The sequence below is a fragment of the Aulostomus chinensis genome, chromosome 5 (genome assembly GCF_037954235.1).
Source record: "Aulostomus chinensis isolate RoL2024-O1b breed Wild chromosome 5, RoL_Achi_v1.0, whole genome shotgun sequence".
NCBI lineage: Eukaryota > Metazoa > Chordata > Actinopteri > Syngnathiformes > Aulostomidae > Aulostomus > Aulostomus chinensis.
In genome coordinates, this window is record NC_141324.1 from 13,848,919 (window position 1) to 13,862,922 (window position 14,004).

The 14,004-nt window shown below is 43.6% G+C and overlaps 2 protein-coding genes across 3 annotated transcripts; one reads left to right on the top strand and one right to left on the bottom strand.

Moving 5' to 3' along the window:
* The first annotated feature begins 75 nt into the window (after nucleotides 1-75).
* On the top strand, nucleotides 76-2,067 carry LOC147261331 (cytochrome b-c1 complex subunit 6, mitochondrial-like). Of its 2 annotated transcripts, XM_086204903.1 has the most exons (5): nucleotides 76-237; nucleotides 635-709; nucleotides 1,501-1,662; nucleotides 1,757-1,802; nucleotides 1,962-2,067. In XM_086204903.1, exons 1-4 carry the CDS (start codon nucleotides 190-192, stop codon nucleotides 1,787-1,789), a joined length of 318 nt encoding a protein of 105 aa, XP_086061029.1. In that variant the 5' UTR covers nucleotides 76-189; the 3' UTR covers nucleotides 1,790-1,802; nucleotides 1,962-2,067. The 2 variants fall into 2 exon arrangements, with proteins under 2 accessions (XP_086061029.1, XP_086061028.1); XM_086204902.1 differs by having other exon boundaries at nucleotides 77-237; nucleotides 1,757-2,067.
* A 1,135-nt stretch (nucleotides 2,068-3,202) lies between these two features.
* Nucleotides 3,203-11,956, bottom strand: pif1 (PIF1 5'-to-3' DNA helicase homolog (S. cerevisiae)). The gene is made up of 13 exons (XM_086204904.1): nucleotides 11,875-11,956; nucleotides 11,086-11,708; nucleotides 10,878-11,001; nucleotides 10,420-10,545; nucleotides 9,582-9,735; nucleotides 8,413-8,527; nucleotides 8,103-8,209; nucleotides 7,872-8,011; nucleotides 7,384-7,490; nucleotides 7,210-7,297; nucleotides 5,929-6,074; nucleotides 3,610-3,801; nucleotides 3,203-3,439 (listed from the first exon to the last, which is right to left on the bottom strand). Exons 2-13 carry the CDS (start codon nucleotides 11,626-11,628, stop codon nucleotides 3,392-3,394), a joined length of 1,890 nt encoding a protein of 629 aa, XP_086061030.1. The 5' UTR covers nucleotides 11,629-11,708; nucleotides 11,875-11,956; the 3' UTR covers nucleotides 3,203-3,391.
* Nucleotides 11,957-14,004: the final 2,048 nt, after the last annotated feature.

The following is a 14,004-nucleotide window of genomic DNA, read 5'->3' on the forward strand; positions in this document are numbered from 1 at the left end:
CACTGACCAGTGCGTGACTGCGACTACCGTCATGTTTTCTAGCCAATAAGGGTCTTCTTCCCGTGAGCTAGCGAGACGTCATTTCCTGCGTGTGACCGACCTCACGTCCTCAGCGAAGTGTATCCCTGTCGGCTAGCCAGGACGTTTGTCCTCTTTGGGGAGTTGTGTGTGTATTTTAGAACCGTAATCATGGGTTTCGAGAGGAAAATGATCACCTATGACGACCCGGAGGACGAGGTGAGAACATCCGGGTGTTTTACCCCGGGGTCACCTGTTATTTGTGTGATTGTTCCTTAACTCGGCGCAGCGGTTAGCATGACTCTATTGACTCTACTGACTCCTGCGGCGAAAATTGAAGCTGCAAGCAAAACGTACCGAGGAAACCAAGGAAAATCGGAAATTGACTACCAGATTATCGTGCGTTGCTTGTATTCGTTAAACAGGGGTTTCTACGATTCATGCTGATTTTATGACGATAACAAAGGTGATTACAGACCTGTTTCCTCATATTATTGTCAGTGATCGATTCATTTATATCAGCCACAGTACTAAAAATCGGTGGATTAAAACAGGAAATGAATTAGTAAGGTTATTTTGAATTCTTAATGAATTCCCATTCGTACTTTGGAACCAGGAGGAAGATGCACCTGCCGAGGAAGAGGAGGAGGCAGAAGAAGAGGAAGAGGAGGAGGAGGAGGAAGATCTGGTGGTAAGTTTGTTTTGGGTTTACTAGTTTTTATTTTAAGAAGCAAAAGAAGGAACTCAGCTGCCCCCACAGAGGCTGAAGTATGGTAAGAAGTCACCTTGAATGACAAAGGAATGAAGGCTACATGCTCAGAAGGAGCCAAAATAAAATGGAAAGTGCATCTTCATTAACTTGACTCACATTTGTCTGATAAACAGCACAGTTGCAGTATTGTTTCATGTCCTGAACCTGTAACCATGGAACTGAGTGTGTAACTACTGGTTCACCTGCAATAAAATGAAAACACTGATACAAGAACCCTGCAGTAGAATATGTTCTATGTCTTGGCTTTTCAAAAATGTAGAAGATCTCACTCATATCAATTAAGGCTGAAAAATATCAAGAGAACCCTTCAAACAGCTGTTAAAATAAACATGGCTGTAAAACCATGAATGAAAACTGGTTATAATCCTCACAAATTGAAGATTTTCTACATCAGTTTTGTCTAAGAGTGTGTGGTGAATTTGAAAGCGTGTATTGTATACGCTGGGTATATAATAACTGCGTAATAATTGCCTGCATGAGTCTTGTGTGTTTCAGTTTTGAATTTTTACTAGATGAATTTTGTAGTAGTATATCTCCAGTTTCCTTGACATAAAGGACGTTTTTATTGTTTTTATGCCACGCATACACAAAGTAGTTAGATTCCAGTTGCAGAAAAATAAGATGTGTCAGGAGAGGAAGAGACCACCGACCTCCCCTCCATTCAAATGGAAAATTAAGCAACAGCCTTCCACTCCTTCTGTGTGTCTCAGGACCCTCTAGAGATGATACGAGTCAAGTGCGAGCAGACTGAACACTGCGCACACTTCAAGGAGCGTCTGGAGACGTGTGAGGCCCGAGTCAGCTCCAGACACAGAACTGAAGAAGAGTGCACAGAAGAACTGTTCGACTTCCTGCATGCACGGGACCATTGTGTGAGTATGAAGAGATCATGGTGAGAGGCTCCTTTTTGTGTCTTCCTTCCTCTCTAAATGTGTGTTTTGTTTTGTTTTTCTCCCCTCTTTGCAGGTCGCGCACAAGCTGTTCCACAATGTGAAATGACCGGCCCAACCAGGTCTCACCACCTGCAGCTCAGTTTCTATTTAACTGCTAAAACTGTAAAAAGAAAAGGAAGAAAGATTTCAGTAGAATAGTTCAAACTCACTTCGTTCTGTGTTTTAATGTACATTTTCTTGGGTTCCTGGACTAAATACATGCCACCTTCTGTCCACAGGCATACAGCATGAGAGGCTGATTGTACATAGTGAATCACTGCTTGTATGAATGATGGGTACAGCCACAAGTCAAGGTTGTGCAAATAAAATGTTCCATTGATGATGTGGTCGGTCCAGTGATGCAGCGTTTACCTCAGGTTTGGTCATGGATTTTCATTTGGCCCCGAAAATAATAAAACTTACTTGGTTATCAGTTTGGACTTCATTGTTCTAGAACGTTTAATGTTTCTGTCCAACAAGCAACTAATCTTCAACGTAGCGTCTACAGGCTGTATGTACTACACGCGTTTACTCAAGTCTTTCCCTGCTGACGGCCCAGACCATGGCCATCTCAGTCCTCACAGCATCTTTACATCTCGTCTTTAATACTCTATTGTAGTTCCAGGCATTTCTTTCATCAAGAATGATTTTCAAACTCAAAAATTTCAGTCACTTTTTTTCCAGCAAAAAGTACCGTTTGCCTCAGTTTCTCCATTCTGCTGTCTTGAGAGATGCAATTCATTAGGAGCAGAGAGCTCTGCACCAGGGAGAGCAGAAAGCCAGCTACAGAGCTTTTGTAGCTTTTTCTCTGCGACTAAGGAATTTTACCTAAATGGACACAAAAAAAACTTATCATAAAATGGTAAGTAAAAACTACAGAAAGATCCAGACTCCTCCTGGGTGAACGCCAAGAGTATGAACCGTTCACCTACCCTGAACCACTGGACTGACAATGGATGTTAATGAGTAAACATTCACCTGCTGTCCTGGAGGTTTTCGGGTAGAAATCTAGAAGCTACTTGTAACTTTTTGGATCCACAACTCATACCATGCAGCTGGAATTGAACTAGGGTGCTTTAAATTTCATGCAATTCTTAGTGTGAGAAGTTTTTCCAGAATGATTACATGGGGAGGGGAGGGGAACCATCCAATAATGTAGTCACAGACTTGTAGCAACATCAACCGCTGCTGACCCTGACTTTACTCCCCAAATTAAAGATTTAAATGGAACATTGGGAATTCAGGGGAAATGGGTATCTGCAACACTAGATTCTTTGGAAGCTATGACTATGAAGTATCATTCTGATAAAGTAGTCAGGTAAACTAATCCACCACATGCAAATGAGCACTGGCGGCAGAAACAAATTCGATTTGCCACCCGGGAACTGAAGTCATAAAAATGAATCACCGTCATCTTTACGTTCATAATGTTTTCATAAAAATAAATGTCAAGTGAGGAAAGGCACAAGTGTAAGAGCCGAGTAAAACTTTATTGGAATTCCATCCAGTAATCATAATAAATTAAAAACAAGTCAATTAAAAAAATAATAAAAAGTCTCAGTATTGGCCACATGGTGGCAGTGTGAGTTCACTGTATAACAGGAGCTGTGAGGTGGACGTCTGGTTCCAGTTCAGGGCAGGTAACATGGCAGTCACCGCTGAGAGGCTCTCACCAGTTTTCTTGGTTGTTATTGCTAACAAAGTCGTCCATGGAGGCCTGAGGAAAGCGAGAGACACAGGAAGTTATTCAAAATGACTAAAGTTTGAAAAATATTTCTAAAATCGACCTCAATCCCAACCATGACATAAAGTCTTGAAAGTAGTTTATGATTGACTGGAAATAATGTGCACCATGTAAAAGTTCAGTTCATATCTACAAACAGTGACCTGCATGAGGAGCCTCTCCTTCCTCAGTTTCTTGTAGAAGAGGAGAACATCTGGGTCCGCACGGACCACTCGGGGGTCAAAATCCATAACCCTCAGACCCTCCAAACTCCGAGCCCGAGACAAGGCCACGTAGGCCTGGCCGCTCTCGAACACCCGCGCTAGAGAGATTTCCACGCAGTCCAACGTCATCCCCTAAAATAAGACAGTAATTCCACATCACATCGTTGCAGAGGAACAAACAAGTTGAGTGAGTTGATTGTTGACAACACAGACAAGACAGGAATTGTCTGGATTCACAGCCACCTCTGAAACACAGACACCTCTTATTCTCCAGTCTCATTTCCTCTGAAGGGAGGCAGGTGCAGGGGAGTGTTGTTACTCTGCTGCTGATCCAACATCGGTGACCCTCAGGTCGTGACAAATGAACTTAATCACCCACAGGCCTCGCTTTTGTCTCTAACCAATTCCATAGTTAGAGGTCAGGATATTGAAGGCTGGGAGCAGAGTGGGTGGGGGTGGGGGTGGGGGTGGGGGGCTGGAAACATGGCACAGTGAGAAGTGATCAAACCGAGTGGGTTCACGAGGAGCACCGGCGGTGTAGGAGACCAGGAGTCATCTCACGTAGCACCCGGAAGCTAACATTAGCATTTAAATGCACACGTTAGGAGAAAATTCAAAGGAATACGAGGAATGTGAAGTATTATGAAGTTTGGGGTCTGTAAGTAGTCTGTGTAGGTTCTCATTCATCCAGGTCATCGTAGATCGAAGCGAAGTAAAATCTGGTCAACTGGACGTAAGTCTGTAAGTAATTCAAAGCTTTCTTATTTCTCAGATTTTTGTTATCATCGAAAAGATTATTTCATCACTTTATGAAGAGTACGCCTGAATTCATCAGTGATTTGACTTCAATTATCTTAATTACAAATTTAAAATTACATTGAATTGATTTTATTTCAAATGACATTTCAATCTTATGGAAAATGTAATTATTTGCTTCGATTTCTCATTTATGTGATTCGGTTTAATTTATTTACCGAGACAAGATTCAAATTAATTTCAAATTATCCTCGGCTTTAAATACAATGCAACTTTGAATGCAATCAAATATTTAATGATCAAAGCATTGATTTTTTTTAATCATGACGTTGTAAGCTGAGGCAGATGAGAACATCATGTTTGAGAGTGTGTTTGGTGTAATTACACACACACACACACACACACACACACACACACACACACACTTCAGCCTGCAGCAATGGTCGAATTGTAGAAAGGCGCAATATTTAAGAGCAACTTCGTGTCAAAACACCATTTCCACTTATGCCTATAAAAATGAACAAATACATCACGCAACCATTTTAATGGATTTTTCCAATGCAAATAAAACTGATATAAAAATCTACCTTCCCTTCTCACGTCACAAACTAAAACTCTTCGGCGCTTTCAACAGAATGTGGGATGAGTAATAAATGCATTAGTGAATTAAAAAAAAACATCACCACATAATCTTAAGAACTAGCCGGGAACGAGGCTTTTGAGGTTTTTTTCTCCAGAAAGTTAGAGAATAAAGCATCACCGATACTGTGTTTCTCAACTGGCGGGTAGGGCCCCGTGGGTGGGCCGTGAAATGGTTTCACGTTGAAGCTCATCTTTTGAGAGAGGTTTTTTTTTTTTCCTCTCGTCAAGTTAATATCAATAAAAAAATATGATGGAAAGCATTAGTATTTTTAAGAATGAATCTAACATCCATCTTCAAACAGCCGGAAGTTGCGCTGTTGTCAGATTGGAAGAGATGGATTAGCGAAAATGACTTGGAGCCCTGGAGTAAAGGGTTCATCCGTACAGACCTCTGACAGAGGGAGTGGGTACACGGGTGGAGCAGGAAATACAGAGTGACCTAAAGCCCATCTTATGTGTAGAGTTCAGTCTGGCTTTGATCAAAGCAGCTGTCGTGAGGAGACATTTTATTAAAACCCCCGCTGCGCGTCTTCCTCCACTCTGGTCTGTACTCCTCGTGGTCTTAACGTTCGACAGCCATTACTAAATGGAGAGAGGAGTGATTACCTTTCAGGCTTATACTGCTGCCTGTCTTGATTCGATTACAATTCAGCACAAAATAAGAGTATAATTAGCTTTCTGACCAATTAAATCAAAATAAACATGCGTCAGGTGAGTCACTCCTTCTAGAGAAACCCACACAAAACCCCTGTTTCCCATGGCAACGCTGAACAACCTCAGAGACGTGACGCCATTGGTGAGCCTTTGTCTCTGGGGTGTGTGTGTGTGTGTGTGTGTGAGAGAGAGTGTGTGTTGGACCACCTGGCTCTTGTGTATGGAGATGGCCCAGGCAAGTTTGAGTGGCAACTGCTGTCGACTCAGGAAAATGCCGCCCCCCGACTTAAACACCCAGCGCTCAAGCTTCAACACTTCTGTAACGCCACACAGGAAACGCACACGTGGGAGTCCTAAGGAAACAAGGAATTAGCAAACTGTCCTTGTTGTAACTAAAGATAAGACAAAAAGAAAAAACAGTTGAAGTTGTTTTTGTAGTGTGATTTTACTTTCCAGGTTCAACTACGTGCTACAGTTGACACGCCTGATGTCGTGGGAAGCAGGTGGCCGGGAGTGGCTGAGGGGTGAAGGTAGACTATGAGTGTGTTCTGTATGGTTAGCATTTGCTGGTCAGCTTAGCTACCAATCAAATCTCCTCAAAAGTAAAAATGGCATCCCGTTTTACATGCCAACAACTGAATTTGGATTTGCGAATCACTTTTATGTAATTTTTGAATCCCCTTTACATTCCTTCATGCATTTAATTACTTTTTGTGACCCATCCAGGGACAGCAGATGAAAAGGAGCCTGGCAGCTAACGTACACATTTACATTGTAGGGTTGGGCAATCCACTCTGTTGTCAGATAATCCAGCCATGCTTAATGGAGCTCGCTGGTTTACCAGCCAATCACGCAAGGGGTGGGGGAGTTATGTCACTGACGGGCAGTGGCATGACGAACAAAGAAGTTAAGTTAGAGGCGAAGAAAAAGGTCGTGTCTCTTATTTGGCTTTATTTTAGGTTTTACCAAGACACCAAAGAGAAGCCTTTGGACACCACACAGCCCACCTGCAAGCTGTGCAGAAGATGTGCGCTAGTGAAAAATGTGCAAACTATTAATCTATTTACACACCTGGAGACTCACCATTCCTCCGTGGCTGATCAACTGCATCAAGCTAGCACCACTAATGCATCTTGCCAGTCTTTGCCAGTGGCAACTTTTTGCAAAAAATGTGTGAAATACAAGCATGACAGCACAAGACAGTGTGGTGCACAACAGCTGTTGCAAGATAGATGAGCAAAGAAGTCATACATGACACATGGAGAAAGGGGGTGTCAGCAATGTAGAAGAAACCCGGAACAGAACTATACAAGTACCCCCCCCCCCCCCCCAACACACACACACACACACACTTTTCTAAAATCAATTCACAAAAAGTAGAATTCTTTCAGGCCTGAGGTTACATTCACCCATCAGGGCAGATGTCTGGTCATGACTTGGACTGTTCTGACTGGAGGAATCGAAGAAGAAATTTAAAAAAGTTCTGACCTTGTTTTCCAGACTCAAACGCCACCACAACCCCTCGAGCTCCGTTCACCAGACCTCGAGCCACATCCAGGTTCTTTGTCAGCATGACCTAAAAAAACAAAGCTAACACTGAGTGCAGTGTTCATATACGTAAACCGCAAGTGAGGAAGAAATGAAGCGCTCAAACAAACACACCTGGGCTCCCACTTTGAGTTGGATTAGTCTGCTGACGGGAGTGTGAGCGTCAATGGTTCGCACCAGCGCCGGATCACTGTCGAGGGCCTCAAACACACGCGACGGGCCTGAGGAACAGTGACACACCATCATTCTGCAGGCACGAGAAGTCGGCCCTTCTTACATAAAATTTAGAGGAGTGGGTGGGGTGGCTGTGGCAGAACTCAGGTGGATTCACCCAAAAATGTCAAAGGTATCACACAACAAATAGGTTTGTAATAGAAGAGGAATGTAGTCAGTTGTTTTGCTCTAAACGCAGGGCAAATCTGCCGCCGTAGGGGAAGAGATGCACTCCAGCAGCATTTATGTCTCAAAATAAAATCACTACAAGAGATGAAAATAAAGAGTGGGAGCAAGAGTCTGTCTGAAGCTCTGTTTTTGCCCATTTCCACCTGGCTCACAGCCAGATGGCAGGCAAATTGAAAAGTAACAAAGCAAACAATTCGGACCTGGCAGCTGCTGGAGTTTGTTCTCATTTGTGAGCTCCACGTCGTCCTTGTGTGTGCACAGCCTGGTCGCTACGATACCGTCCCTGTCGATCTGGTGATAGGCGCTTTCCATCAGTTTGGATGTGACTTCCTCAGTCACTCTGAATCAGGTGAGTAGAGAAAAGAACCTTCACTTGTACGCTTTTTTTTTTGGATTGAATATTTACAATCTACATGAACCCGAGAGGTTACCTGCCCACCCTCACCGCCTGCAGGAGGGAGATGAAGGCCTTGTCCGTTTGCCGCCTCACTTCTGTCAGCTCCATGTTGACCTGAATGACTTTACGCCAACTTCTGGCCTGAAGTTTCAAAGAGTGAACAAGGCCTAACATTAAACTATAATTCACAGCCTTCAGGTGGTGCTCGCAACAGCTTAATGCGCATGACTCACGCATGTTCCCAGCTCACGCCCGTCCGCATGGATTTAATCATATTTTAAGAGACTGTTGGCTGCAGCACGAACCAACAGTCGTCACCTGGATTTAGACTTGGTAGCACTGACCTGGAAGCAGAAACTGGCCTTTTCCTTCCCCTTGGAAACAGGAGGCAGCTGAAGGAAGTCGCCACACACGATCAGTTGGATGCCTCCGAATGGTGCAGTAGATCTCCTCACTGCCCTGCCGCAGAGCAGAACAGAGAGTGTGTCTGCGTGTGCACATCATCAGTGCATCACTTCTGTTCAGTTAATGAGGTTTAGGTAAATATTCCTTTCAGAATGCAGTGGTTTTGGTCAAACAATACTTTCTTCCAGAAAGTTGACAATTGTTATTGATTATGCATAACAAATTGGTCATAAGTCACAATCTCAACCCCAAAATTTGTAAGATTGAAACAGTGTTAAATCATGGCATATCAGTGTTTTGATCTATCGACTGGTGAGGAGTTTACATTTCTACAACGGGCCGTACAATTCAGCACACACCAAAAACTCCTCACGCAGACGGAGCTCTGCTCACTCAAGTTGTGGAGGAAGTGCTGCTCTTTGTTACCCGTCAACCATTTAGAGCTCTAAATGCTTCTTTGTGTACATAAGTCCCGGCCTCCCTCTCGGTCTAGTTCGCTGCCATAGTAACCAAGCTAAGTGATAGAGGAGACGTGTTCCAGGATAGACAAGAATAAACTGATGCTCCGCAACATGCAAGATGACCTAAGTTAATGTGACTTTATGTTACTTGCTATCCATCAGCCTTTCAAACGTTACGTTAGGCGCTGGTTTTAACTTAAAATCGACAGTTTAAACTTGGACAACTTGCTTTATCATTTCGAATCATCGTTTCAGTTGCACAAACTAGAATTTGGTTGGTGCCCAATGCCAGCTGACCGGGTCATGAAGTGCGTCAGACGGATATCATTTGAATGTTCAAGTTGTGCAAAAGATGGCAAAAATGAGTCAATTCATGAGGAAGCTTTTCTTTACCAAGATGTCTGTCTTTGACAATATTTTGATGCAGGCTGTGTACGGGGGTGGCTTAGGTACTTATTTGTAAAAAAAGAAAAGAAATTTTGGACTTGCACACTGAAGAATAACAAGGGGACACACTCAAGAGTGTCATAACGCACCGCTGATGTCACAGCACACAGCTGCCAAACTAAAACCCAGCACAACTCCACAAATGCTTCTATTCTTAATCCACTCCGACGGCGTCTCATCCTGGCGTCAACCCTTCTAACCTTGCTACGGACTCCAGCTTGTCAAAGAAACCGGCCTCCACCATGGAGATCTCATCAATGATGAGCTGTCGACAGCTGGTCCAGTGCTGCAGCACCCCCGGCCTCTGGGCCAGCTCGATACACTGCTCCAGCGGGGCTGAGCCCGAGCCAATACCTGGAGACAGATGGAAGGTTGGGGGACAGAGGACGGAGAGACGGATAGCCAGGGGACACAAATGAAGAACATCTGTGCAGAGACTCCATTCCCAGCCTCCACCGTACAATGGGATTTAATTAAAACCCATCTCACACCTCTCCTTTTCATTAAAGATTCATAATGTTAAATGCGCCATCACACAGACGCTGGGAGCAGGAAGGCTGCAGCTGGATGGAGCACAAACAGAAGCTGCTCTTTATTTTATGATAGAGGAGGAATTGAGTGCCTTGGTTTTATTCTTTTTTTTTTTTTTTAGCAAAATGTTAAATATATTCACTGGTTCTAGTTTGGGAAATGTCTTCTGTGATTCAACTGAGTTCTCATTTTCAAGCAAAACAGGAGAATATGAGAGATTTTCTCCTTTTTTGCAGTAAATGAGCAATTTTGAAAATGACATGCAGATAAATCAGTTATAAAAATGTTTACTTCTTGCACAGAAAAGAGACGGGTGTGCTTGCATACAGGGTCACTTCAGGCCTTTGGAGGTGATCGGACCGGTTATTTAGACAAATTTTTAAAAAAAGAATAGAAGCTTGTTGACGTGAGAGGAAATAACCTCATCAGCAATTTTCTGTTACATAATGAGTACGCTGCTGTTTTGGTTTGTATCCAATTTATCGCTTAAGAAGCACAATAACTGACCAGCAAAGTTGTGTAAGGTTGTTCCTCCGATGTGACACGCCGCCACTCCTGTGCTGGCTGTGGCGAAGGTGCTCTTTGGAGGAAGAGAGCCAATGATTCTCTTGAGTAAGAAGGACTTTCCCGTACCTGAAAGGACACGTTCAGGTGAGCAAACAACAGGCAGACAAGCATAAAACTTGTATGTGTGTGTGTGCGTTTGTGTTGCTGGTTGAACAAAATGAGCTGGAGCAAATATCAGGCTTCATCTGTGCTTTTACCAATAAATAAGTGATCCACGCCTTTCTTACAAATAATTTCTCCAGCAATTTCTGCTGGTTATTTTCATTTAAGATTAAAAAAAATTTTGAAAATTCTATTTTTGAATTCTAAGAATTCGCCAGGTTTTTCATGAATCCCAAAATATTAATATTCTAAATACACATCACATATGTAACAGTCTCTTTACCGACGCCTCATACCTGCGCTTCCCGTGAAGAAGACGTTCCTGCCGCTCAGCACAGCTGTGAGGACCGCGACCTGGTCCTTGTTCAGCTTCCGTGACGGGAGAGACAGGGTGGGCTTCTTACTGGGGTGGGCTTTCACCTGAAACAGTCACACAAGTGCTCACCATCTCACCGCTCACACTCAACAAACGTTGCTACCTCACTTTGGTACTGTTTAACTCACAGGGCTTAAGTTGCAGTCACTCCTTGACCTTTTGACCTGCTGACCTGCACCGGCCATCTTATTGGTGCGATCTGAGATTCCTGCAGGAGGCGCCTTACTCCTGAGCTCATTGACCTTCTGGATGTCTTTCTGCTGAAGGGGGCTGATGGCCTCGAAGCTGCGGGGCAGGCCGGCTTTCAGCTTCTCTCGATCGCTCAGAGGCTTGCTACACCTCCAGGCCTGGTGTTTGATGCTCAGGGTTTTGAGGAAGAGTTTTAGTTGGTCTGGGGGGCAGTTGGAGATAAGAACCTGGATGTTTTCAGGAAGCAGTTTGACGGTGCACTTCCCCTCCCTCGCGAACTTAGTGAAGAGTTTAAAGTCTTTTAATTTGTAACTTTGCGGGATTTTTCCATCGTGGACTCGGAGGATGATCTCCTGGAACTCATTCCTTCCCAGAGTGACAGAAGCTTTGCGGATGAGCTGCCTCCGCGTCGCCTGTCCAGAAGTGTCGAGATGCTCCACCGACACGCAACACTGCAGATGAGCTCCGCTGTCCTCGGACATGCTGCGTCTTTCTCCCGAGACAAACAGTTTTACTTCTCAGTCACGGTTTTGGGCGATGAAGGAGGAGAAGGAGAACAAATCTGCGAGCGATTAGGAGACAATGCTCGGTTTTAGTCCGGTGCTGTGAACTGAGCGCTGCAGTAACAATTAAACACCCAACATGACGTGACACCGCTGGATTACGGTACAGCATCCAAACACGCAGGTCTGATTCAGAATAAACACATATATTCAAATATTTCTTACCTTCTTTTCCTTCCTGCAGCTGTTCTCTTCTCTCGCTGAATTCAAATTGTCGGTGAAAGTGAAATGAGCCAATAGGACGAAGACGCTCTTGTCCAATCGGGGGGAGGAGATTTAAAAATGTAGCCAATCAAAAGAACAGGAACCGCCTCCTTTCAGTTCGCTGACCAATAAGAGCTACCAGGCCTTGTGACGACGCGGATCTGTGGGAAAACGCGTTTATTCTGTGACAAAAAGTGTTTGAAATCCTGTTCAGTACGTAAACAATGAATGGAGACAAGGCAGTGGCAAAAACAGACACGTGCGATAAGATTGATTGATTGATTGATATAAACCCATCCATCCTGCCATCCTTCCATTTTCTATCTCCTATCCTATTAAGGGTCTCAGTCAGTCAGGTCAGCAGTCCATCACAAGGCCAACACATACAGACAGACAACCATTCACACTCACAGTCACACCTACAGTCAATTTAGAGTATCAATCAGCCTCGTCCCCTCTTGATGTCTTTGGACTGTGGGAGGAAGCTGGAGTACCAGAGAGAACCCACACAGACACAGGGAGAACATGCAGACTCCACACAGAAAGATCCTGTGCTGGAGCCGGGACTTGAACCCAGAACCTTCTTGCTGTGAGGCCACAGTGCTGACCACTGCACCACCATGCCGCCAAAATAAAGTCGTATTATCATTTATTCATATCATGCTCTCAAAGAATCATAACACCACTTTAGAAATGAATGATGACTGAAGTTTGCGTGGGTTCTCTCTGGTACTCCGGCTTCCTCCCACCGTCTGGAGGAATGTCATGGTTTTATTACACATTCTTTGGACATTTAAATGTTCAGTTCCATTGTTTGGAAGTTTTCTGTGACGTTTTCTCCTGTGAGATTCCGTGTTTTTTGGACTGAGATCTTCCCTCAACCTTCTATTGCCGTGACAGTGAGTAGATGATGAAAGGGGAAAAACTAATTTAGGTGACTCACATATTAACCAGTGCCATTGCTGTATGTACCAGAGCAGAATATATGAATAAATGAACACATAAATACATTTGACATCACCACAGTGCAATTGAAGTCGGGGACGTGTAGGTGCAAGTTTTGCAATAAAACTTCTGAGTTAAAGTGTCAAAAGTCCAGCTGCTATGAATATTCCACAGCTGTGGCTTCAGTAGACTCCGTCCCCAACCTGAGAGCTGCAGCAGGTGGGAGGAAAACCTCCGTCTGCAGTACCTCAAGACAGTAAGACATTCTCTGCTCACTACACACTTTTTGTTACTTTACACCATTTTCCAATCCAGAGTGAAAACTGAATATTCATAGCGAAACACAAATTCAAACGCGAACAAGCAGTTATTCTAATTCATCATTATGCAGCTCTGAATGTGACGCGTTCAATCACTTTGACGTGTGGTGAAAAAAATAATTGCTCCCTTCAAGAACGTGTCAAAATTCGGCGACATGAGGTTTTTTGTTTCGTTTTAGTTTCTGTGCATGTCTACAATCCAGTTCTAGTTTTAGGGTGGATATTTGTACTTGGACAGACCATGAATTCAAGTGAAATACTCTTTATTGATGAACTGACAATCCCATTCTATGAAGCCCAAAATATAAAAGCACTGTATGTTTTCCAAAGTCTTGTACTTCCCACAACATGGGGGTTGAGCATATTTTATATTTCCACTTCTTTACCACACTACACCGACAGCTTTCACCATCTATCCTTTTAACACAAACCATTTAAATTCTTTTTTTTAAGATACAATTTTGAGGCAATCTAACAGCTCCCAATGGCCTTGGTTCGTTACAAGACTTAAAGACGATCTACACACTCATCGAGATTTTAGTTGTCTTCAAGTTGTTGCCAGGTGCGAGGAAGGCGGACCCAAATGCAGAAACAAGAAAACAGGCAGGACAAGATGGAAAACTCCACTGGATATTTAAAAATAAATAGATAAAAAGCCTAACTGGCAATCCAAATATGACAAAAATGACACAAGAAACTCAAAAACGAAGATATGCAAACAGGCTGGATGACGACAAGGCACGTACAAACACAACCAGATCGGACAAAGACGGGCGTGAGCAACTGAACTTAAACAACGGGGCAGATTATCAGAGGAGACACTGGT

What these genes read in the sequence shown, in the direction of transcription:
- LOC147261331 (XM_086204903.1), top strand. Translation starts at nt 190, where the DNA reads ATGGGTTTCGAGAGGAAAATGATCACCTATGACGACCCGGAGGACGAG. An exon ending in ATGACGACCCGGAGGACGAG is followed by an intron (nt 238 to 634) that starts GTGAGAACATCC and finishes CTTTGGAACCAG; the next exon opens with GAGGAAGATGCACCTGCCGA. An exon ending in TGCATGCACGGGACCATTGT is followed by an intron (nt 1,663 to 1,756) that starts GTGAGTATGAAG and finishes CCCTCTTTGCAG; the next exon opens with GTCGCGCACAAGCTGTTCCA.
- pif1 (XM_086204904.1), bottom strand. Translation starts at nt 11,628, where the DNA reads ATGTCCGAGGACAGCGGAGCTCATCTGCAGTGTTGCGTGTCGGTGGAG. An exon ending in TCTCCATACACAAGAGCCAG is followed by an intron (nt 3,802 to 5,928) that starts GTGGTCCAACAC and finishes GTCTTATTTTAG; the next exon opens with GGGATGACGTTGGACTGCGT. An exon ending in AGGAGAGGCTCCTCATGCAG is followed by an intron (nt 3,440 to 3,609) that starts GTCACTGTTTGT and finishes CGCTTTCCTCAG; the next exon opens with GCCTCCATGGACGACTTTGT.